Genomic DNA, 23,071 nt, shown 5'->3' with positions numbered 1-23,071 from the left:
GCCGGCAGCGTTGAAGGCCAAAGCGCGGCCGCGTTACCCTGCCCTTCCTCTCCACAGACACCAGGAACGCCAGGCAAAACCCGTAGGAGATGGCAGCTGCTGGCTCCCTGCCCCAACCCCTGAGCTCCGCGGGGCTACGGCTCCCCCGCCCGGGGTGCGGAGTGGGGGGGGGGGGGTGTTACCGGCGCAGCTCGGGGCCGGGCGGGGCCGGGCCGGGCCGCAGCTGGCGGGGGGTGGGGAGGGCCCCGTCCCGCCCCCGCCGCCGCCGCGGGAAGAGGCGGGCGGTGGCGGGTGCCGCCGCCGGAGCGGAGCTGCGAGCCGAGCCCGGCGGAGCGCTCGGCGTGAGTGCGGGGGCCGGCGAGGACGGGTTCTGCCGGGGCGGGGGTGGCCGGTGGTCCCCGCCGGCGGAGCGGGGCCGGGCCGGGCGAGCAGCCCGCTGCTTGCCGCCGGCTGCGAGTGCTCGGTCCCGTTGCTGTACCGAGCACCGGGCCGGGCAGGATCTCTGCCTGACCCTCGCCGCTCTGCCTTCCTCCTCTCCGTTCTTAACTCCCTTCCCTCGCTCTTTGCCCCGCCAGCCGCAGGGGAACGCTGGGTCTGCGCTCTCGGCCTGGCTTTATTTTGCTGCCGGCCTTGCTGTGAGGGCCGCGGGAGGAGCGGGGCTGGCTCCCGGGGCTGATGCACGGCTCTTCCATCTTCTGCCCGCCGGGCTGACTCGCCTTTGACTGAGGGATTGCTTAATGCACCTCTCCTATGCGTCTGCGTTTATTCTGGGCATCCGTAGGGTATCTTGATAAGCGTCTCGGGTCTTTTGAGCTTTAAGGTAAGAGCCCTAAAGATGGGCTTATAAGCTCTCAGGGCAGGAGCTGCATTTCTCTTTTCCCAGCCAGTGCCTCGGGGGTCTCAAGGAGCGACTGTCATCTTCACACGCAACTTTATACCCAGCTAAAACCAGTGAGAGACCGAGCGTCAGTTTTCCTGCTTTAGGGGCCTTGTCAGCAAGCTGAGAAATTGAGAAAGGCTGGCTAAAAACCTGTGTTTGCCTTCTTAGAGATGGAGAGGGTCACTGGGAGCGTGGGTTGCAGGGCTGCTCGCGGGAAGCTGCTGCCCTGGCAGGGCAGCACCGTGCATCAAAGCAAACCTTTGCTCCTTGGGTTTGCTCTGGCTGAGCGGCCGACTGGAGGGAGCCGTTAGGGAGGAATTAAAATGGAAGCCCCTGGTGGAGAAGGGCTGTTTACCTTCTGAGGAATTAAACTCCCATTTTATTTCTCTTAGGTTTTGAGTGCTGAAAGGAGCAAATCGGGCTGTGCGGTGTGTTGTATCCCTCTGGCCGTTGCCCAGGTGTGGGAGGGCTGTGATGTGCAGATCGCCGCAGCTCAGCTTTTGCACCAACATTGAAATGTCCCTGAAAAATTTGGGAACTGCAGCATCCTTAGGGCATTCCTGGCCCCACCACTGTTGGTGGGAAGGGCATGGCTCGCGCTGCTGTGGTGGGGCCAGCCCCAGCGTGGGTCTGTGGTTGCTGCGTGTGATCCAAAACCTGTGCTCTGAAGCCTCGGGTCTGTCTTCCTCCGCAGCTGAGCTTTGTGATTGACCATGAACGCTAGTGGCCCTGGCTATCCTTTAGCTTCTCTCTACGTGGGAGACCTCCACCCGGATGTGACCGAAGCCATGCTCTACGAGAAGTTCTCGCCTGCTGGGCCCATCATGTCCATCCGAGTCTGTCGGGATGTTGCCACACGCCGATCGCTGGGCTATGCCTACATAAACTTCCAGCAGCCTGTGGATGGTACGCTCCCGGTAACACAGCCCCGAGGAGCTGCCTCGCAACAGGGGCTTGGGGCATGCAAGAGATGGAAGGGCAGGCAGTGGAAAAGGGGGGAGCAGTTGTCTGAATGGATGCATCAGCTGTTGGGACTTTGGCAATATTCTGCTGATGTTGAGTTTTGGTTGTCACTAATCCCAGTGTGCTCTCAGATGGTGACCCATCCCACTCCCATCTCTTCTTAAGGACTGGGAGAGGATGCAGCAGCTGGGCTTTGGGCTCATGGGGGGAGGAAGGTGACTTGCAAGAGTCACCTCCCTCCAAAAGCTGGTGGAGAGGGGCACCAAAACTCCTTCTGTCCTTCCCCAGGGCAGCCAGCTGCCTGCCGGCTCACAGCATGAAGTGAAGCCCCTCTCCTGGCAGGCATCGCAGTGATACAGTGCTGAAACCGAAAGGTGTTTCATGCTGGAGCGAGGCAGTGGTGATGGGAAGGTGTTGGGTTAGTTGCCCTGGAGACCAAAATCCTTGCTGGGTAAATGAGTTGGGCATCTGCCAAACTGGAGCTTGCAGTGAAATGGATGATCCCGTGGGAGTCAGACATGCTTTGGGGGGGGAAGGAAGGAGTGGTGTGGGTGGAGGGGAGCAGAGCAGCCCCTACCTGGCCCTGCTGCCCTGGGAGGCAGAGCTGCCTGTCTCATTTAGGTTAACGAGCTTCTGTCCAACAGTATCCCTGATTCCTGTGCCCGTCTCAGCTGCTGTAGGATGTGAAGGAGATCTGTTTCTGTTACCCTCCTCTCTTCCCCCTGTACTCACTTCTTTACCAGCTGAGCGAGCCCTGGACACCATGAACTTTGAAGTGATCAAAGGCCGTCCCATCCGCATCATGTGGTCCCAGCGGGACCCTGGGCTCAGGAAGTCGGGGGTTGGAAACGTCTTCATCAAGAACCTGGACGACTCCATTGATAACAAAGCCCTGTACGACACGTTCTCTGCCTTCGGAAACATCCTGTCGTGCAAGGTACACGCGCCCGTGGGCCACACAGGAGAGGGCTTGCTGCAGAGCTGCCCCGCATTCTCGGCAGCGTGCTCCAGCCAGCTGAAATTCACTTTCTCATTTCGCTTCCCATGAAGTTTCTTCAATTCCCACCTACTTTGAAGCCAAAAGGCCCTGCTATGTTTCCCCACGAATGGGGGCTTTTCCCCCTGCCCCCCTTCTTTCCAGTGCCTGCACAGAGATATTGTATGTTGTCCTGTCTGAGCTCAGTGCATCAATGGCATTTGGGTCTTGGTGAGCCACAAGCTCCTGGGCATCATATAAAGCACTAAGGGTCTGGCCCTGGGCTCACCCAGCTCCCTGACCTGCTGCCAACATCCCAACACGGCTCAGCTGCAGCGGGAGGAGGATGTCAGGGAGGGTAAATGTTCCTGAAAAATGAGGGTGGGTTTTGCTGCGACTTACTCGTGTGCACGTGTGGAGAACACCAGTGTCTGTCTCTTTTTCTTCCTCCTTCCTCTGTGTTTGTAGGTGGTTTGTGATGAAAACGGATCCCGTGGCTATGGCTTTGTTCACTTTGAGACTCACGAGGCAGCGACTCGGGCCATCGAGACCATGAATGGGATGTTGCTCAATGACCGGAAGGTGTAAGTGCTGGAGAGGAGAGTGTCTTCTTGGCTCCGCACTTGGCTTTACTCCTCCCTTGCCTTGGTGCACGCTCAGGAGCAAATGCCTGCTCTGCTTGGGCTGCCACCTCCTGCTGCTCTCTGGTTTCTCCCCTCTTTCCACCCCGTCCCCGCTGGGTACAGTGGCTCTGCTGCTCGCCGGGGCAGTGAGTCACTCGTGGGCAATGCTGGTGGAAGTGTGATAGCGGTTTGGAGCCGTTCCTGATGGTAGGGAAGGAGTCCAAGCCCAGGCTGTGTTTAATTGCTGAGGCTGTGTAACGCTTGCCCACGAAGCAGGGCTGGTCCTCGATCTCAGCTGTCAGCATCAGATAATCTGGGCAGGAAGAGGTTTTGTTGTTCTTTGGCTCTCCGCTTACATTGCGTCACCTTATTCTCTACATCCCTGTCTCTGCAGAGGCAGGCGGCTGCCCAAGAGGCTTGGGGATACCTCAGAGGAAGAGAGCTGGCACTTGGTGGCATTCTTTGGGATCTTTTGGCATCTCCTGGGGTGACATCCCCAGCACAGGGCTGTGCCCTGTGTTACCACACTCCCCATTCCAGTAGTGCCAATTGGGGTCTGGGTAGGGGAACACCAGAGTGGGACATGCTGAAGTTGTTGCATGTGAAACACAGGGTGGGTTTATGGGTGAGCAAAGCATGGCCTGAGGTGACAGGGTCTCTCATGGACTGTACCGAGACAGATGTGCCCGTGCCTGACACGGAGGGTTTTGTGTCCCTTTCCTTGCTTCCTGCAGATTTGTTGGCCATTTCAAATCCCGCAAAGAGCGTGAGGCAGAGTTTGGGGCTAGGGCAATGGAGTTCACCAACGTCTACATCAAAAACTTTGGGGATGACATGGATGACGACAGACTGCAGGAAATATTCTCCAAGTTTGGTGAGTACAGTTGTTGAAGCAAAGTATCCTCATGTCTGATAAACTGGATTTGGGGCAACTGCAAAGAAAGCTGGGGAAAGAGCTTGCCTGAAATACCAAGCCCCTTCTCTTGACAGGGTCTGACTTGCTGAAACACCACCTCACCAAAGGACTGCAGTGGCTTAAGCACATGTAATGTCCTGACAATTCTGCTGCTATGATGGAGGATAACTTGTATTAGGTGCTTCCCTGAAAAAAAGAAGTTTTTTACTTTCTTGAGTAACAGAAGTGTTTGGGGTTTTTTTTGTTTTGTTGTTTTTTTAAATTGTCTTGAAACTAGTGTGCTGTCTGGTTATAGGAGCCCTGGGAATAAGATGCTGAGTCTGAATTTAAAGCAAAAAAGGCTTTTCAGTTTATCCCATTACTGGAGGATGCCTCTTGTGATAGGGTTTAGTGTTGTACCAGCCCATGGACCAATACTGTCCATGCTTGGCCAGTGTTATCTCAGGTAATTTGTGAATACCCTTCATACGAACCCAGTATATGTGTTCATGTATAAGGGAGTGTCGTGGTTTAACCCCAGCCAGCAACTAAGCACCACGCAGCCGCTCACTCACTCCCCCCCCATCCAGTGGGATGGGGGAGAAAATCAGGAAAAGAAGTAAAACTCCTGGGTTGAGATAAGAATGGTTTAATAGAACAGAAAAGAAGAAACTAATAATGATAATGATAACACTAATAAAATGACAACAGTAGTAATAAAAGGATTGAAATGTACAAATGATGCGCAGGGCAATTGCTCACCACCCGCCGACTGACACCCAGCCAGTGCCCGAGCAGCGAATCCCTCCCCCCCCTTTCCCAGTTCCTAAACTAGATGGGACGTCCCATGGTATGGAATACACTGCTGGCCAGTTTGGGTCAGGTGCCCTGGCTGGGCATGAGAAGCTGAAAAATCCTTGACTATAGTCTAAACACTACTTAGCAACAACTGAAAACATCAGTGTTATCAGCATTCTTCACATACTGAACTCAAAACATAGCACTGTACCAGCTACTAGGAAGACAGTTAACTCTATCCCAGCTGAAACCAGGACAGGGAGATGATAACTTCTGGCCAAAGGAACTCAGTGCACTGGCTAGAGAAACTGAAGAGCCGAGAACAATGAAAGCAGCATCCAGGGTGGGAGGGATTGCCCTCACTGACACATGCAGCCTCCCATTCCTGCCTTGCAGCGGGGATCCTGCTGTCTGTCCTCCCGCTTGGCTCCTCCATGCTGCCATGGCCGTCCGGTCTCCTCGCTGGACTGGCATCTCATGGTGCCTCCCAAGCATGGTGCTGCGTGCCGGCAGCACCCCCTCAGTGGGCACCCTTCTTCAGACAGATACTTCCCTTTCCTGTTGCAGGAAAGACGCTAAGTGTCAAAGTCATGATGGACAGCACTGGCCGCTCAAAGGGCTTTGGATTTGTCAACTTCGAGAAGCACGAAGAAGCCCAGAAGGCAAGAGGCTCCTTGCTACCTGTCTGCTGTCTCAGCCCCGAGCTTGTGCCCTGCTGATGTTCCCACCTTTCCTTGGGGGGCAACCTCACTGGCTTCGTGCTTGCCTGGGTGCTGGTACTGGCAGGGGTGCCTGGATGGGGAGGACCTGGCAAAGGGGAGCAGAGCCGCTTCCCTGCCCTTGCCCAGGGAGGTCTCTGCTCATGGTGGGGGTGGGTGAAAAGTAAAACCATGGCTGTTGGCTTCCCGCTGTGCTCAGAGCCCTTCCCTCCACTGGCAGGCGGTGGCCGACATGAACGGGAAGGAGATCAACGGGCGGATAGTGTATGTGGGCCGAGCCCAGAAGCGGCTGGAGCGCCAGAGTGAGCTGAAGCGGAAATTTGAGCAGATCAAGCAGGAGCGAGTGAGCAGGTACCAGGTAAGGGGAGAGCGGGATGCTCCGTCCTGCAGGGCTGCACCAGGGACATGGCCAGGGCATCCAGGGACATCCTTGTCTTGGGAACAGCACAGGGCTCCCCAGAGCAGATCAGTGTGCTGGTCTCTTCTGCGATTAAGACCTGCACAGGAATCCAGTCACTGCCTGGTAACGTCCTGAGAAGCAGTATCAGGAAAGAGGAGAGAGATCTAAACCCAGGATGATATTGGCAGGTGAACAAATGTGTTTGCTCTTTTCCAGAAATTAAAATATTAGTCTGGAAATGAGGCAGCTTCCTGAGGTCTTGGAGCAGCTTCATGGTGATAGTCTGGGTGCCTTCTTCGCTCAGGGTGTCTTGCCTACGAGTGGAGCACACATGCGGTCCTGGCTCCTCTCCACATCACCGGTCCTGAGGCAGCTCTGGAGAGGACGTGTTTGTGGGATGTCCCACCTTCCAGCTGAGCTGCTGGCGAAACACGCATCCAGCTTGAAAAGCTGCTGTAAACTTTGGGAGCCCAAGCTGCTTTTTTGCCTGTTTGCAGGGGGTCAACCTGTACGTGAAGAACCTGGATGACGGGATAGATGATGAGAGGCTGAGGAAGGAGTTCTCTCCTTATGGCACCATCACCAGTGCCAAGGTGAGGGACTGGGGCTGTCGCTGGGGCTCCTGGGGTCAGCCGGCCAGCATGCTCAGCCCTTAGAAATGGCTCGGGATTATCATCCTGTTGAGTTATAGTTCCCTGCTGATGGCTTGTATCTCAAGCCAAGTGTAAAGGACATGCCACTTGTACCCCGCGCTGTCCTGAGGAGCTTATTGATTCAGCAAATATCTTGTAGCTTTGCCGAGTTACCCCAGCCCCACTGAGGTGCAGGGTATGGGACCTTAAAAGCCACATCATTCTGAATATTGCACAATGGAAATGACACACAAGCCACCTCGCTGTGGGGAGAGCGTGGTGACAGGCTGGTGTCTTGCCTTTTGGAAAACCATAAAAGTGTCAGTCTTGCCACCAAGACTGATGTCAAGCTTCTCTCGAAGGCCGTGCGTACGGGTGCAGAGGGATGGTCTGGCTTTTAAGGTCAGATACCTGTAACCTGCCAGCTGCCAGGGACAGATGCTGCCTGGCCCTTGGGCAGGGCATGGTGTCCCACTGATCCCAGCCCTTGCTGGCTCCTGTGGCATTAAGCACTGGAGCATTGCTGGCCCGTGGGTCCTGCGGGGCTGGGGCACAGACCCCCTGGAAGATCACGGGCTGCAGATCTCGGGCTGGCCCAGACTCTGCCGTCTTCATTTCCCAAACCTACTGGTTTTGCCTGAGCAAATCCTCCCCTTCCCCAGAGAAGCCTCTCCGTGGAGCCCCACGGGCACAGCCCCATCCATCCCACCCTGGATGTGAGGGCTGCAATGGGGTGCCCGCAGCCGGCAGGTCCTGTGTACTCCCCCGCTGCGCCGTGCTTCGTGGGTACTGCAGTGATCTGTGGACTTAGCTGTCTTGTTCTAATCCAATTTTAGGTGATGACAGAGGGTGGCCACAGCAAAGGGTTTGGGTTTGTATGTTTTTCCTCCCCAGAAGAGGCTACCAAGGCCGTGACGGAAATGAACGGACGGATCGTCAGCACTAAGCCCCTCTACGTCGCGCTCGCTCAAAGGAAAGAGGAGCGGAAAGCAATCCTCACCAACCAGTACATGCAGAGATTAGCCACCATGAGGGCCCTGCCTGGCCCTCTCCTGGGCTCCTTCCAGCCCCCCCCGGGGTACTTCCTACCCCCCATCCCGCAGGTGAGTCCCCGCTCCCGAATGGCAGCCTTGCATGGGGACCCGAATTTGCCCTGGGTGGGAGGAGGGGAGTGGGAGTCGGGCCAAGGAGCCCATCTCGGGTTGTGCAGCCCCGAGCGCACACTGGCGTGGGATTAGTGGGACTAGTGGGATCAGTGCTGGGCTTCTGCGTGAGCGGCAGGGCTTGCCAAAATGCTGGTGGGGTGCGGGTGCTCCAGGCGAGGAGCTGGGGATTTGGTAGCTACTGACTGCTCCTCAGAGGAGGGAGCCAAGGAGGAGTTTGGTGGGAGGGTGTAAGCATGGACCACAAGTCTGCTGATGAAACAAGGGGAGGGAGAAGGGTTACAGAGGTGCAAAAGCTCACGGGGAGGAGATAAGTGGGGCTGCTGGAGGACACGCAGGCAGCAGGACTGGATGTCAATCTTTAAGTGCCCTGGCATGCTGCAGAGCGTGGTTTTGGCTTGTCTGTCTGCGTGCCGCAGCCACTGAGATGCTCTGGGTTAGATCTGGCTTAGCTCCCAAGTCACCTTGGATAACGTGTTCTCCTTTCCTAGCCACAAACCAGAGCTACCTTCTACAGCCCCAGCCCAGTTATCCCAGTCCGTCATGCCACTCGCTGGAGTGCGCAGCCCTCCCGGCCTCCCTGTGAGTCAGCCTGTCTCTCCCTGGGAGCTCTCGGCGTGAGCTGGGCTTGGTTAGAGACCGAGGGTCTGTAAAAGCAGCACAAAGCATGTAGCCATGGGGGGCTGTTGCCTAGAGAATTGCACGGGGGTTTGGTGCAGGGATCATGGTGATGGGCACCGGGGGATGAGATGCTAGGGTTGGCCCTGGAGGTGAGGTGCTCCTGAGCTTTCCCCCACCGCAGTCACTCCCCCACCACGTGTCCTTCCATGTCTTTGCTATCAAGAAGCTTTATTAATTATACTCCGTCTCTACAGCAGCATATCCTGCAGCTACCCCCATCCTGAGGGCTGCCGTGCCGCCTCGGCGCCTGCTGTCCAACATCAGCACCATGAGACAGGCCTCCACCCAGGTGCCCCGCGTGCCCCCCCAGGCCCAGAGAGTGGGTGAGTGGGGCAAGGACCCGGCTCGGACATCACCGTAGCGGCTGTGCGTTGGCCAGGGTGCTTGCTGTGAGCTTGGGTCTGCCTCTGAAGATGGAGTGGTTTGTGGGATTGCTCATGGAAGAGTCTGCCCTTGGGTGTGATGGGACTGGAGCGGTGTCTGTAGTAAATAAGCATGTAACTTTTGGGGAAGGTTGTGGTCTTTCAGGTAATGGGACAGGTCTCTGATATGCAGATTGGTCTCGTTGGCTGCTGCTCCTTGAATATGTTCGTTAAAGATGATGACAATGCAGCCACAGCACCCTAGGCTTAGTGCTCATACTGAGGTGGAGGCTGGGAAAGGACCTTTTGGGCAGAAGCAGAGGTTCTTACAGGCTCTGGCTGAACTGCTGCCAAGGCCAAGCCTCCAGTAAAACACGCTCACGTTAGAGGTGTTTGGAGCTGTGGCCTGAGAGCCAGACCTTGCTGGCATCCCCAGTGCCTGGCTGTGCTGGGGCTGTCCCTGTGTTTCGGGGCGTCCCCTCCACCTTGCCAGCATGACGTGGCTGTGCCACTGCAGGGCTGGTGGGGTGGTGACCCAGCTTCTGTCCTGCACGTGGTGCCCAGAGCACTCCTCACCCCGAGACTGCTTCAACCCCGTGTCTGTCCTGTCACCCCCCTGCCTTTCGTGTGAGTGAGGAAGAGGAGGATGCTCACCGGGGCTCACAGCGTAGCCCCTTCTGAGGCTCCTCTGTGGACAGGCTTTGAGGAGAGACTTAAGTAGTGTAGGGTGGAAGCTGCCCACTTGGTGAGTGGGTGAAGGTCTGATGTCCCCCAAAACATAGGACTGTCTGGTGGGGCAGCATCTACCTAGAACCCTCCCAGCTTTGTGCAGTTTAGCCCAAGATCATCTGTGGTGTTGAGTGTCTTATTGCTGAAGCAAGTAGGGGGACGAGGAGGGCTGTCTTTGGCTCATCCCCTCTCCCTTTGTCCTTGTCCCCTCCTTTCTCTGTCCTCGCCTCCCTGCAGGAGGGGAGCCAGGGTGAGCTGGGGCCCAAGGGCACTTGCTCTTGCAGCCCACCCTCCTCGGTGCTGTCCTCGTCCTCTGGCTGCTGATGCAGATGGGCGTTTCTGGAGGAGAGACAACGAGGCGTTAGGTGCCTTTGCCAGCTCTCCTGTCCCCTGCACAAAATCAGACCGCCCCAGCCCAGTGGGCAGGATGGCAGTGCCCTGCCTGTCCCGGGGAAGCTGCCTTTGACCTGGGGGCTGCTTTGAGCCCATGGGGGGATTTTTTGGACCCTCTGACTGAGCACACTGCCCTTGTGGCTTCAGCCTCCCCAGTGCAGGCATGTGTTTAACGGGCTCCTCCTTAGAAATGTTCCCATCCCTGTTACAGCCAACATTGGGACGCAGACGGTCAGCGCCCGGGTGCCCTCCTCGCCCACCCTGCCACGGGGTGCCCCGCAGTACAAGTACTCCTCAGCTGTCAGGAATGCCCACCCGCCCGTGGTGGCCCCGCAGGTAACCGCTCTGTGGGCTCCCAGCTTTGGCACGGCCACCGCAACGTTGCATCAGTCCTGGTCCTGCTCTGGGTTAACGTGACTGCTGACCCCAGGCAGCCCCATGGCTCTGTTCATGACTGGTGCTATGGGGACTTTTATTGGGGGCTGCTGGGGTAACTGGGGCTATGGATCCAATAGCTGTGCAGCTGCAATGCCTGGCTCCAGCTTTCCTGGAAGCCGGTATTTGGATACAAACAGGCAATGCCGGAGTCTGCATCAGCATCTCGGGAGGGGGAAATGCGCCACTGTGTTTGGGGACCAGCGCCATTCCTGCACGCCAGGTAACTCGCACGTCACTCCAGCCTTTGATTGCTGCTCTTCTCTGTTTTTTCTCCAGGCGGGAGAACCTGCTGTGCATGTCCAGGGGCAGGAGCCGCTGACAGCATCCATGCTTGCAGCAGCCCCTCCTCAGGAGCAGAAGCAAATGATAGGTGGGTGTCATGGCTGTTCTGCTGGAGAAGATCCAGCTGTGGGGCTGTGCGGGCATGTGGACTTGCATGCACCAGGGAAAACTTAGCTGCTAGGAGAAGCTGTAAGCCTTTGTGTCACTGCTCTGATATTATGCTGCTTTTAAAAAAAATAAATAAATTCAGGCTGTGTTGGAAGGGTATGGAAGCAGCAAAACCACTCCCTGTCTGTAATAGCTGCCTAGCAGCGAGACAGTGTCTGGCGAAGCTCTGCAGGAGAGGCAGAGCTCCATCCTGCCCGACCAGACTGCACCAGGGCACGTGCGATTCCCCTGAACTCTGAGCCATCCTGCATCGCCATGCTCAGGCGCTGATGAACAGCTTGGCGGCCGTAGGGGTTAGGGTCGGCTCTGCCGCACAGTCCTTGGGCTTCGGGTGCTGTCTGGCGTCCCGCTGGTGGAGCGGCCGGTGCCCGTGGCGTGGGAGGGGATCGCTCGCCCTGCTGCAGGGAGGCTGCCCTGCTCTGCCTGCCTTGCCAGCTTGGCCTGGCAAAAGCGTAGCATGGACCAGCTTTTCCCGCCCCAGGAGGAAACTGCTCCTGCAGAAGCAGGTCCCTTCGCGTGCACGCTGGTGGGCAGGCGTGGGCAGCACTCACCGTTCCACTGCCCTTCTCCCACAGCAGGTGCCTGCTGCTGTCTGGCTTTACCTGGCAGCTTCCCTGCCTGCAAACGCTGTTGCTGTGACATGCTGGCATACGTTTGCTTGCGAGCAGTGATTTTTCGCGCCCCCCCCCCCCCCCCCCCCCCTCCACCACCATCACCACCCTTGTATCCCTTTTCAGTTGAAAGGACAGACCTGGGAGGGCAGGAGGGCTTGCACTGGGTTTGAAAATGCTGGAGGTCTTGCACAGCGCTGATGTCCTCCCTGGTGTTTGGAGCAGGTGAGCGACTCTACCCTCTGATCCATGAAACGCATCCCTCGCTGGCTGGCAAGATCACTGGGATGCTGCTGGAGATTGATAACACCGAGCTGCTGCTGCTCCTAGAGTCCCCCGACTCCCTGCACTGCAAGGTAGGAGGCACTCGGTGCCCAAACAAATCACATCCCAAACCTGCTGCTGCAAGGAAAGGTGATCATGGCCCATAAGATGGGCCAAAGATGTTGCTAGCTCTGGGAAGAGAAAGTAGCTGGAGTTTGTTTTGGTAGTGTGTTTTTTTTTTAAGTGAAAAATGAGCAGAAAGGGCCCCGCGTTGATGGCACTCCACCCAGTGCCTGAATGCCTGCCCAACTTCAGCAAAAGGAGAAGCTCGGAGCAGCTCCCCAAAAGCCCAGGCCAAGCTCTGAGGGTGGTTTGGAGGTGGCTAGGAAGTGAGAGGGGAAAAGCAGGGTGGGTATTGCTCTCTGGAAGGAGATAGGGAGATGTTCTTTCCTGAGAATAGAAACCAGATAAATGTTGCCTCTCTGCAGCATTTCTTCGGTTTCCTCCTTAATCCTGGTGAGTGTTCAGCTTTGGTTCCCATCAAAACAGTTGCAGTGAATTGACTGCATCTCCTTGTTGCTCCTTGGAGACAGGATTCACTTTTACCCTTTCATTGACATTTTTGTGAAGGAGCGTGAGCTCTGCTGAGTGGTGTCAGGCAGCTTCACCTACGGAGAAGTCTGATTTCTCTCTGGCAAGTTCTGACTCCTATAGAAAAGATGCCCCAGCATTTCCCTAGGGAAGAGGCAGAAGAGATCTTTGGGCTGATCAGTCTCCTGCAAAAGCAGCAGACTTGGATTTTATTATTATTAAAGTCCTTTACCTCTTGGAAGTGGGTCTGTGCAGAGGCCAGGTCAGGACCTGGAATATTGCACTTCTTGTGCAGTGCGCTCCTACATTGGAGCAACTCAACTTCTCCCCGCCTTGTGCTCTCTGTTGTAAGATCGAGGAAGCAGTGGCTGTTCTCCAAGCGCACCAGGCTACCGAGACATCGCACAAGAGCAGCACCACGGCATTCCTGCAGTGACCCCGGGTAGGTGCACGGAGCTGTTGCAGGCGTTGGTGTGTACATGGTGTGCTCAGGGTCTCTGGTTTCTGACTCTGAAACTGGGGATTGGGTTTCTTGTCCAGACCAAGAAAGGCTTGATGAGCAACATAAGTATCTTTGACTGTAATATTCCATTTCTTAAATTGCATCCTCCATTTTCCAGACTTAATCGTACTGCAGACATAGTTCTATGTGGGGTTGTTTTTTTTTCCTATGTTGACAAGGGCAACGACTGTCCAGCCAGAAAGGAAGATAGGAAAGGACCTTGCTTTTCTGTAGGTCTAGTGGGGACAAGCACAATCTTTCCTGGGACTTCCCAGTGGTTTTTGCAGAACCTTGTCAGTAGATACCCTGTAAGATGTTAGTGGTCCTGTGTGGGCTTGATCAGGAGAGCTGGCCCTGCTGCTGAGGCTGAGAGACACATTAAGAAGCAATTCAGACTCTCACGTACCCCTTTGAAGATAGTATTTTCTTGACTTGTGATCTCAAAGAAACTGTGTTAATCCAAGTTCAGGTGAATTTCATCTTGTCTGGATGAAATTCTTCCTCTAGCAGTTGAAAATTGCATATGCGGTTTCTTTGTTTCTTGTAGACTTCAGGACTGATAGCGAGCCCTGAGAACATTGCCTTTGAAGAACAGCAGCGGCAAGCCCACCATGCTTTTGGAATCGTGCCTGTACAGTGCCCCTGGCTTGTCTTCAGTGCCCCATCCTATTTTTTTGTGTGTATTGTAAACCTTGCAGAATTTCTTCCTCCTGCACCCGTAAAAAAATTCCCTCGTTAATTCTTTTCTCGCTACTGAAAGCATCTTGTGAAAATGTAGTGTGGAACCTAGCCTGGTTCAGTTGCCCAGGAAATGACAAGTGCTGATCATCATTTTTAGTGAATTTATTGAGTTCTGTAGTTTTATTTGTTCCTGTAGCTGACACTAATAAAGAACTGATGCTTCCACCCCCAAAGCATGGGTTAGTTCCCTTTGCAGAAAGACAGCAAATACTCTTTCTCTGTTTCATGCAGGTGGAGGGATGGACTTAGGTCAGGCTGCTGTAATTGGTGTTTGAAGCTTGTCATGCTGGTGGGATGGCAGTCCTAAGAGCTGACAGGAAGGGACATATAGGACTAAATGAAGAAATTGCCAACCAACAGGCTCTCCTGATCCTTCCTGACTCTCTAGGAGGATGGCTTTAAGCAAATTTCATACCATCTACCTGGATTTTATCCTTTCTAGCTAGTTGTTTTTAACTTCCTTTTAAAAGGCATCATTTTCCCATGGTTCTCCTTTTGTAATGGACCTTGTACGCCTGCAGGAGTGCTGGCACCGAGTGTCTTCTGCTGGTCACCACACTGTGTGTGTATGTGTCTGTGGTGCACAAGACCCGGCTTTTGAGGTAGTGTGGAGTAGCTGTAAATCAAAAGCTGCTTCTCCAATGCGTGTTCCTGACCAGTGGTTTCAAGGAGTCACTGATGAGCCTGAAAATATTCATAACCACATCATGCCCCACGGGGACGGTCCCTGCTTGCAGGAGTAGCCGGGACCTGTTGTTACTGTGTTCTGCTCTCTGGGCCTCTCCCAGAGCGTGTTGCTGTAGTCATCCTGGCCTTAATGCCCCGCTGTTCCTAGTTAGGAATTTCAGTCCCTAGAGTCTCCTTGGTACTTCAGGCTGGCGATGTGTTGACCTTACTTGACTGCTTCCTTGAGCTGACAGGAGCATACCTCCATCAACACCACCTACCTACTTTCTGTCCAACTTGTGTGCTGGTGTTGCCGTCTCCATCTTCCTTCTGTGCCGTATCATACTCTCACTTCAGCTTGCTGCTGAGTCATCCCTCCTACCTCTTGTTTTCCTGCCAGCATTTTAATAGAATCGCTTACACATTTGCTCCTGCATGATGTCTGCTCTGCTCAGCTGGGACTCTTCCCTGGGGCTTTTCATCATTCCTTTTTGCCTTTATTTTGCCAATTCTTCCTCTGACCTTCAATATTTCTTTTCCTCATAGTGGATGTCTCAGCCTGAACCTTGTGCTATTTAGATACCTCCTTCTCAGTGACATGCTTATACAGGACTTTAATCCACTTAATATACAGGACCTTCATTTAAGTTGTTATTTCTCCCACAGTGTAACTGGCTGGAAGCTTTTTTGCTTTGTCTCTAGAGGAAAAATGTGTATTTGCATGAGTATAATGCACATAAGGAGCTGGAATGGAACCATACAGGTGAACTTCATTCTGCTGTTGGCTAGCTTGTCTGCAACCTTTTTTCAGGTGTAATGGGGCAGTTCAGATGTGCCTGTGACACCACCTACAATGCTAGATGGCTTGGCTGAAGAAGACAGCTGTAAAGCTACAGGGAATGCAGAGTGGGGCCAAGGAACACAAGGACATCAGAATAGTCTACGAAAGGACGTGAACAAGGACCAGGGTCTTTAAAATGTTTATCAGAAAAGATGAAGTTGGAGCTTGGATCCCCATGTGTACTGGATGGTACTGGAAGTTTTCAGAGTAGCTCCCTGGCTGAACTCTTCAGGGAGGTCTGAGGCTTTAGGGACTTGAGGCAGAAGCAGCAATGCAAATGTGAATCTGGACTCTCCAGTCTGGAAGAGTTGCTGTGGCTTTTGAAAGGGTGGATGAAGGCGTGCCTCTGCGACAAACACTCTCCTGCTGCCCATGTGGACAGCACTACCGTTGCATGCCTGGGAAGCACCCTGGATGGACAGCAGCACTGTTGCTGCAACAGAAGGGGAGACAGAAGTGACCCTGAGCTTGAAGTAGTGTGTCTTGTTGCTGTGCTTGATCTTTGTCTACCTGGTGGTAATGCTGGGGAAAATCTTGGACGTAAGGTACAAAAATGCATTGCTGTTGCTGAGAGGGGAAAGAGATGGTGAATGTAGAGGTGTTGTAATGAACGGAATAGTGCAGGTATCTGCCACTCCAGTTAACAGCAGGGCTGTTAAAAGGATAGCTCTTAACTAAGTGAAGCCATTCTTCCTCCTGTATTTTATGACCTTCCTCTGCTTATCTGTGTACTACTGGTCTGTGCTTCCCCACCCTGAAATCCATCACACTTACTTGCTAAGAGCTTGGGTGAGTGCTGGTTGCAGGATCAATGCAGCTGCCACGTTCAGAAGTGGGAGTGGAGTGAATGGAGCCATTTGTGCCCCTCTGCGAGTTGTTTCAAGCCCTGGCCCATTACAGCTGATAGAGTACAGCCCTGGGACCTAGAAAAAGCTACTTAATGTCAGACTAAGATAAGAAGTCTATTGTCTTTAATGGCATTAGAGGGATTGTCTGCTTTCTAAATTCAGTTCAGTGGGGTACCTGCCTGAAACACTGACTACTGGGAGAAGTAAGGTGGGAATCAAAGATATTTGAACCCTGACTTATGGGCTAGCTTCTATCTCCTGGTCTGTACTGTAAGTTGGCTTAGGTCTAGTGTTGTCCAGCATCTTGACTTACTAGTTAAAGTACTCTACCCATGCACAGTGTGCAAGACTGAGCAATGAGTGTGGCCAGCCGGAGCAGGGAGGTGGTTGTTCCCCTGTACTGGGCACTGGTGAGGCTGCACCTCGAGTCCTGTGTTCAGTTTTGGGCCCCTCACTACAGGAAAGACGTGGAGGTGCTGGAGCGTGTCCAGAGGAGGGCAACCAAGCTGGTGAGGGGCCTGGAGCACAAGTCTGATGAGGAGCGGCTGAGGGAGCCGGGGCTGTTGAGTCTGGAGAAAAGGAGGCTGAGGGGAGACCTGATCGCTCCCTACAACTACCTGCAGGGGGGCTGTAGTGAGGTGGGTGCTGGTCTCTTCTGTCAGGTGGCTGGAGATAGGACGAGAGGAAATGGCCTCAAGGTGAGGCAAGGGAGATTTAGGTTAGATATGAGGAAAAAATTTTTTACTGAGGGGGTTGTCAAACGTTGGAATGGGCTGCCCAGGGAAGTGGTTGAGTCACCATCCCTGAAGATATTGAAAAAGCGAGCGGACAGGGTACTTCAGGACATGGTTTAGGGGGCATGGTTGATGGTTGGACTCAATCTTGAAGGTCTTTTCCAACCTAAATGATTCTATGATTGTCACTACCTGACAGAGCAAGGCACTGTACTGCAGCACTTGAAGTCCTCTGACAAAAAGGGGGGATAGTATGAAGTGGTTAAAAAAGTGTACCAGTTCCCCTACACCATCCATCATGTAAAAAACACAGCTCTAAAGTGAAAATAAACACGGTTTTAATGAAAACTGGTTTTAACAGTTCATAGAGTAACTCCAAGTATCTCTTTACCTATCATTTTATGTCAGTGCTATCAATACCAGATAAGGAGAAGATAAAAAAAATATAAACATGCATTGAAGTAGTAAGCCAGACCTCAGTTGGGATGTTACTGCATATCCTTCTCCCTGTAACGCCCCATAGCAACTGCTCCAAAAGGCACAGAGGAGCTTAAGTGGTTTTTAAAAAACAAACCAAAAAAAACCACAAAAAGCAATTGGAAAATTCCCAAGCACCCAGAATCTGAAAGAAATAGTGCACAGTGTAACAAGGCAGGCTTAACTTGCTGCTGTTTTTCTTAAATGTGCAGCATAATTAAAAATAAAAGAAAGCTGCTACTGTAAACATCTGCCCAGCCACACTAAGCAGCAGGAACTCAGCTGAGGGCCAGCAGGCATCAAGTGGGAGACGGAACAAGCTTGGCCCTGTGCAAGTAACTGTGCCTGTTACAAGAATGGTGTGTGGTGCTAGGGCAACTGCAGCAGTTCCTGCAGCAACCTTATTTAAGTAATAGCAGCACAAACACAGCAAAAGTGTCACCTGAATAAGGACAAAACCCCTTCTGTCTGTAGCTCTTCAAAAAGAGAATAGCCACTTCACATGCATCTTAGCCAACATAGAAATAGTCCCTGAGGCCAACAGTTACAGGCAAGTTGACTTCAACCAAGGAATTTAACCTATATGCCTCTCAGGGAGGGGCATTAAAACTTTGAACGATCTTAGAGCCAGATAATAGTTTGATACAGATTGTGTGTCTTGACATTCATTGTGCTGGCACAGAACCTGTTACATCTCAGCAGCTGTGGAAGATAGTTTTCAATACCGATCCTGCATTAAGATTGGTCCCTGTAACAACATCAGAAGGGAAAAAGCGTTCTTCTGCAGTGGAAAACAAAGCTTTCCTTGTTGCTTGGTTACCCTAGGCTCTGTTCAGTTCTTGCAGTAATCTTAGTGCAGCTGTGTTCTTTGGTTCAGTTTTCAACAAGCTCTTGATATCGGCAATACTTGATCTGTAATCCTAGAAGGAAAGTATTTTTTAAATGTTAGTACATTGAAAATGCAGTTTAAGGCTCTTGCTGCAGAATTACTACCCTGCAACACAACTAAGCCCCTGACTTCCTCTCTATACTTGCTTAAGCACTGGCATCGATGTAGCTGTTCTAGAATGCGCTTAAACTAGGGCTGAGAAGACAATTTCATCACTCAAGTGGGTTCTGAGTCCAACGCCAATGCAGTAAGTCTTCCAGTACTGTCTAGAGACTCTCTCACCAGACATGAAAAGATAAAGCTCAACACAACACATAGCTGCTTCCAGCACCTCCAGAAACAGGACCTGGTCCTGAGAAACTCATGAGATCCAACCAGCAAATAGCAATGTGAAAGAAACCACCCCCCCCCCAGTCCACACAGGTCTCAGTTATCTGATGGCAGATGTTGTCTAGCACAGAAATGAGTTCTAAATGGCATCTCTTGCCCTGATCGTGCATGAACAGGCTTCTAGTCCTAGCCTAAAAATGTTCAAAACTCCTGACTGACTTACCTTCAGCTCTTTAAGTGCTTGAGCACGTCTGTAGAGTGCCTTAACATTTTTAGGATCTAACCTCAGAGCTTCTGTGCAGTCCTGTACCGCTTCCTTGTATTGCTTCAGCGTCAGGTAACAGAGAGCTCTGCAATACAGATACCTGGTTAGAGACCTTTGGCTAAAAGCAGCATCTGCTGCTGCAACATCCATAGCGGATCTCAGCCAAACCAGCGCACCACAAAGCTGGACTCCAAAACCAGTCTTTATCCTCGTACGTTATGTCATCTTGAGCTCAAGTTTGTTTCAGTTAAAAGGAGGAGAAAAAAGGAAACAGTTTTTCAGTCTGAAAAAAAAAGAGGATTTTTAGAGCAACCTGCTCTAAAGCTAAGAACTTGCACTTCAAGGATACAGGTTCCTATCTATACCAGTCCAGAATATGCTCTGCTTGCTGCAATTGCCTTAGAAGTACTTTGAGTCTTTAAGTATAGCAGTCTGCAATTTGTGGTTCATGGGGCAGCAGACACTACTCAAAATAAGAGTCCTGGCAGACAAGCATTAGAGGGAGAAATCCCTTAGCAGCCCTAAGATGAGTGTCTCCAAGGGTTTTTGCAGGACCTGATCAAAGGACATTATACAAACTACAGGGAAGACTGCATTTGGGGTGAACATGTGTGGGTGTTTTTGTTTTATTCATTTGTTTGGGAGCAAACATTAGACAGCTCTGTCAGAAATACCACAGTGGGTTTTATAAAGGGCCAAGAAGTACTTGGGCAACGAGCTGAGTAGTAGTACCTGTTGGTGTAAGTCGCACATTCCTGGCGGAGCTTTAAACTCTCACTGTACTTCTCAACTGCTTTTTTATGGTTTCCTTTCTTTACAAGTTCATTTCCTTCTTCCTTCAGAGTCTGAGCTCTCTCCGTGCCAGCACCACTCTGGTCTGGGAACAGCGTGAAAGAATACAGAATGCTATAAAACTGACAAGATCAGTGCAGCCTCTCAGAAAGCAAATATCCCCATACCAGAGGCAAGAGAGATCAAAGGATCCACGATCGGCCAAAAAGGCTGTGGCAGAACCAGGCCCAGGTTTCTCCAGGCCTCAGCCCCAGCTGCAGACACGCCAAGCAGGCGTGGCAGCTGTCTTGTTCATCACCCTTCTGAGCTACAGGGCTCTGTGCCCAACCCAAGGGCATCGCTCTCACCTGGTTCTCCCCGCAGTGCAGTTGCAGGAGGAGCGTTTGCCCTGGGGGCTTCGGCAGAAGGAACACTCCACCTCATCTGGGCAGAAATGGGCACTGTGGGGATTGGTGGAAGCTTCTGGCGCCAGTTCACGCCATCCTTCTCCAGCAGGGCTTTAGTCATCCTGGAAGAGATGGCTGGCAGTCACCCCATCTGTTGGCTGGATGGGCCACGCAGTAGCCAGTAGGGTCACTTTTTAACCTGGCTTGTGTATTGAGGACAGCATCTCTCCACTAAACCCTTTACATGCATCTTAACTAAGTTCCTGCTACAGACAAGACATTAGTGAAAGGAGCTTTGTGGTGGCAGGGCTAGAACTATCATAGGACATGAGGTGGGACTGTCAGTACTCAGGTGAGCAAGAGATGTGCATGATGCTCCTCAGTCTGGCAAACGATAAAGTGAAGCAGACAGCTCCAGAAAGAGAAAAGGACTACTACAGCAGCCCGTAAACCCAGCCAGCATAGGGAGCCTTAAAGGATAAGGCACGGGACCTTGTAGTTTATTATTTCCTTTAAACCAGGCACCGAGCAAAGCAGAAACAGTCCCGGGTCGTTCATTCCTAGCCCTCACCCAGCACCCTGAAAGGAGCTAAGGGTGCCAGCAAGCAAAGGGAGCGCACGCGAAGCATCAGAGGCCTCGCTTGCCTCGTTCGTGTGCTTGGGCCCCAGCTCCCTCTTGCCACGGCTGCAGAAACACCCCGAGGCTCGCAGCCGCTAACCGAGCCGCTGTGTTCCCAAACCTTTCCCTACGACCCGCCGAGAGCGCAGGCCGCAGCCTCACCTGTTGACACCGTCGTGTGCCGCCTGGATGGAGCAGTCCACCTGCAGCGCCGTCTTGTAGTCCACGTAGGCCAGCTGGTACCTCTCCAGGGCCTCGTAGGCGGCGGCCCGCCTGAGGAGGGGTTTGATCCCGAAGGGGACCAGGTCGAGGGCGCTGCGACAGAGCGGACAGAGACGCCCGGGGCAGCGTCAGCCCGGGGCGGCCTCTGGAGGGGGGGGAGGCCGCGGAGGGACAGCGCGGCTGGGGCAGGCCGAGGTCGCCCCGGGGCAGGCCGAGGTCGCCCCGGGGCTATCACTGTCCCTGCCTCGCCTCCCGCCCCTAACCTAACGGTGGGGAAAGCAAGCGAACGAGCCCCCGGCCCCACCGCCCCCGGCCCCGCCGCCGCTCACCCGCTGCAGTCGGCGACGCAGAGGCTGCAGGCACCTTCTTTGAGGTGGCAGGCGGCGCGGTTGGCGAGCAGCACGCTCCGTTCCTCGGCGGCGGCCTCCCCTGCGCCGGGACACGAGCGGGAGAGGTGTTCAGCCGGCGTCCGTCCGTCCGTCCGTCCGCTTCCCGCCCCCCCCTCCCCTCCCGGCCCAGGACGCGCCGTACCTGCGGCCTCCAGCAGCGCCAGCGCACGGGTGTAGAGCGCGGCGGCCGGCCCGTACTGCCCGCGGCGGAACTCCTCGTTGCCGGCCTGGCGCAGGGCGATGGCGCTGGACGCCGCCGCCATCGCGCCGCCGCTCCCGCCCGGGCCGGGGCCGGGGGAAGCCGGGCCCTGGTCAGACCACGCCCCTCTCGGTGGGGCGGGGCCTGCCCAGACCACGCCCCTCTGCTCCGGCGGGAGGGGGCAGTTTGCCAGGCCACGCCCCCCTCTCTCGGCCGGGGCGGGGGCGGGCGCTCCCCGCTGGTTTCCGGCGGCGGGCGGAAGCGGTGGCGCGGTGCGGCGGGCTGCCATGGAGGAGTGAGGGAGCGACCGGCTGACCGACGGACGGACGGACCGACTGACTGACCGCCGCCCCGTAGCGCCATGGAGACGGTGCAGCTGCGGAACCCGCGCCGGTGAGCGGAGCGGGGGTGCTGCGGTCCGGCCGGCCCGTGTGGGCCTTCCTGGCGGCGGCGCGTCCCGGGCCTGAGGGGTGTGGGCGCGGGGCCTGGGCCGGCGGGAGCGGGGCAGCCGGCCGCGCTGAGCTCCTGCCCCTCCGTCTCTGCGGGCCCTGCCGCCGCCCCGAGCTGGCAGGCAGCGGCTGGAGGAGTGCCGCGGCCGCGGGGCCGGTGGCGTTAGTCGCTTCGTACCGGGACGGAGCGGGCAGCGCCGGTAGGTCCGTGCTGTGACAGCACCGAGTACAGGTGGTGGGAAAATGGCTTAAACTGAAATACCGGAGCCTGAGGAGAAGGCGCCGGCGGCTGCGGAAGCTCACCCCGGTTAACGGGGCTGTACCGAGGGGTGTGCTGACCCGTGCCGGTGTACCGACAGAGCCCCCCGGTAACGTACCCTTCCCTCTCTTCGGGTGAGTTCCGTGCAGATTGGTTAGCCTCCGGCGCCCTGCCCGACCCTGGCCCGGAGCCTGCCTTCCCGCTGCCCCGCGCTGGGCCCCGGCACCCCGGCGAGGTGCGAGCCCGCTTCATGGAGGGGTTTCGGGGCAGCCTCCGAACGAAGCCATGAGCCAGCTATCGCTGAACGGCAGGCTGCAGCGGAGTAGGTCTGCGGAGGGGGTAGTTTGGAGATCGGCGGCAGTTCGAACGAAGTGTCGGTCTGTCAGAATGCTATCAGTGCTTTGCAGCTGGGTCCCAGGGCAGGCTTTCGGTAGCGAACAAAGGAAGCTGCTGGCTCTGGTCTTCAGTGACATAGTCTTTTTTGTTAAACAAAACAGCGATGTGTCTTCTGTTTAAAAAAAAAAAGTCTGTTTTTATTCTGTAATTGCTTATGTCCATGTTTAACTGGAAGGTGATTCAGATTAGATCTGAATAACAACTTAGCCGAGCTTGGTTTTGTGTTGATGTTATATCTGTGTTGTATAAACATACAGTAAAAAGGCAGAGTGTGTCTTTGACAGCAGCAAGTGCGCTGGACGAACTGGACAGTGTGAAGTAATTGCGCTCGTGGACTATAGCAGAAATGAGGTAGTTTGATGCAAGTGCAGTAGTTGCCTGGTTATTGTCTTTGGGGGTGTGAAAAGCCTTTAAATGGAATTTAGGCCTCATCTTAACTTCAGCAGGAAGGATCTGCCTCTTGCATTGCCACTTTTGGGGCTTCTTGGAAATGGTGGCT

General features: G+C 54.3%; 3 protein-coding genes across 3 annotated transcripts in view; 2 read left to right on the top strand and 1 right to left on the bottom strand.

Annotated features, from left to right (window-relative positions):
• The first annotated feature begins 266 nt into the window (after nucleotides 1–266).
• PABPC1L (poly(A) binding protein cytoplasmic 1 like) lies at nucleotides 267–13,976 on the top strand. The gene is made up of 16 exons (XM_075022556.1): nucleotides 267–341; nucleotides 1,575–1,786; nucleotides 2,587–2,780; nucleotides 3,288–3,403; nucleotides 4,177–4,316; nucleotides 5,703–5,797; nucleotides 6,075–6,212; nucleotides 6,752–6,847; nucleotides 7,723–7,989; nucleotides 8,541–8,631; nucleotides 8,928–9,053; nucleotides 10,426–10,550; nucleotides 10,929–11,022; nucleotides 11,939–12,069; nucleotides 12,921–13,010; nucleotides 13,618–13,976. Exons 2-15 carry the CDS (start codon nucleotides 1,594–1,596, stop codon nucleotides 13,002–13,004), a joined length of 1,890 nt encoding a protein of 629 aa, XP_074878657.1. The 5' UTR covers nucleotides 267–341; nucleotides 1,575–1,593; the 3' UTR covers nucleotides 13,005–13,010; nucleotides 13,618–13,976.
• Nucleotides 13,977–17,222: 3,246 nt separating this feature from the next.
• TOMM34 (translocase of outer mitochondrial membrane 34) lies at nucleotides 17,223–21,573 on the bottom strand. The gene is made up of 7 exons (XM_075018396.1): nucleotides 21,412–21,573; nucleotides 21,210–21,309; nucleotides 20,821–20,973; nucleotides 20,001–20,161; nucleotides 19,594–19,738; nucleotides 18,820–18,946; nucleotides 17,223–18,297 (listed from the first exon to the last, which is right to left on the bottom strand). The coding sequence occupies exons 1-7, from the start codon at nucleotides 21,530–21,532 to the stop codon at nucleotides 18,199–18,201; spliced, it is 906 nt and encodes a 301-aa protein (XP_074874497.1). The 5' UTR covers nucleotides 21,533–21,573; the 3' UTR covers nucleotides 17,223–18,198.
• Nucleotides 21,574–21,707: 134 nt separating this feature from the next.
• STK4 (serine/threonine kinase 4) overlaps nucleotides 21,708–23,071 on the top strand; it is a 49,195-nt gene continuing 47,831 nt past the window's right edge. Inside the window, exon 1 of the mRNA XM_075018373.1 lies at nucleotides 21,708–21,861. Within this exon, the coding sequence (XP_074874474.1) occupies nucleotides 21,830–21,861 (32 nt within the window). The 5' untranslated portion in view covers nucleotides 21,708–21,829. The remainder of the gene's footprint in view (nucleotides 21,862–23,071) is intronic.

The sequence above is a fragment of the Buteo buteo genome, chromosome 2, assembly GCF_964188355.1.
Source record: "Buteo buteo chromosome 2, bButBut1.hap1.1, whole genome shotgun sequence".
Classification (NCBI taxonomy): domain Eukaryota; kingdom Metazoa; phylum Chordata; class Aves; order Accipitriformes; family Accipitridae; genus Buteo; species Buteo buteo.
This window is presented reverse-complemented; position numbering and strand designations above follow the sequence as displayed.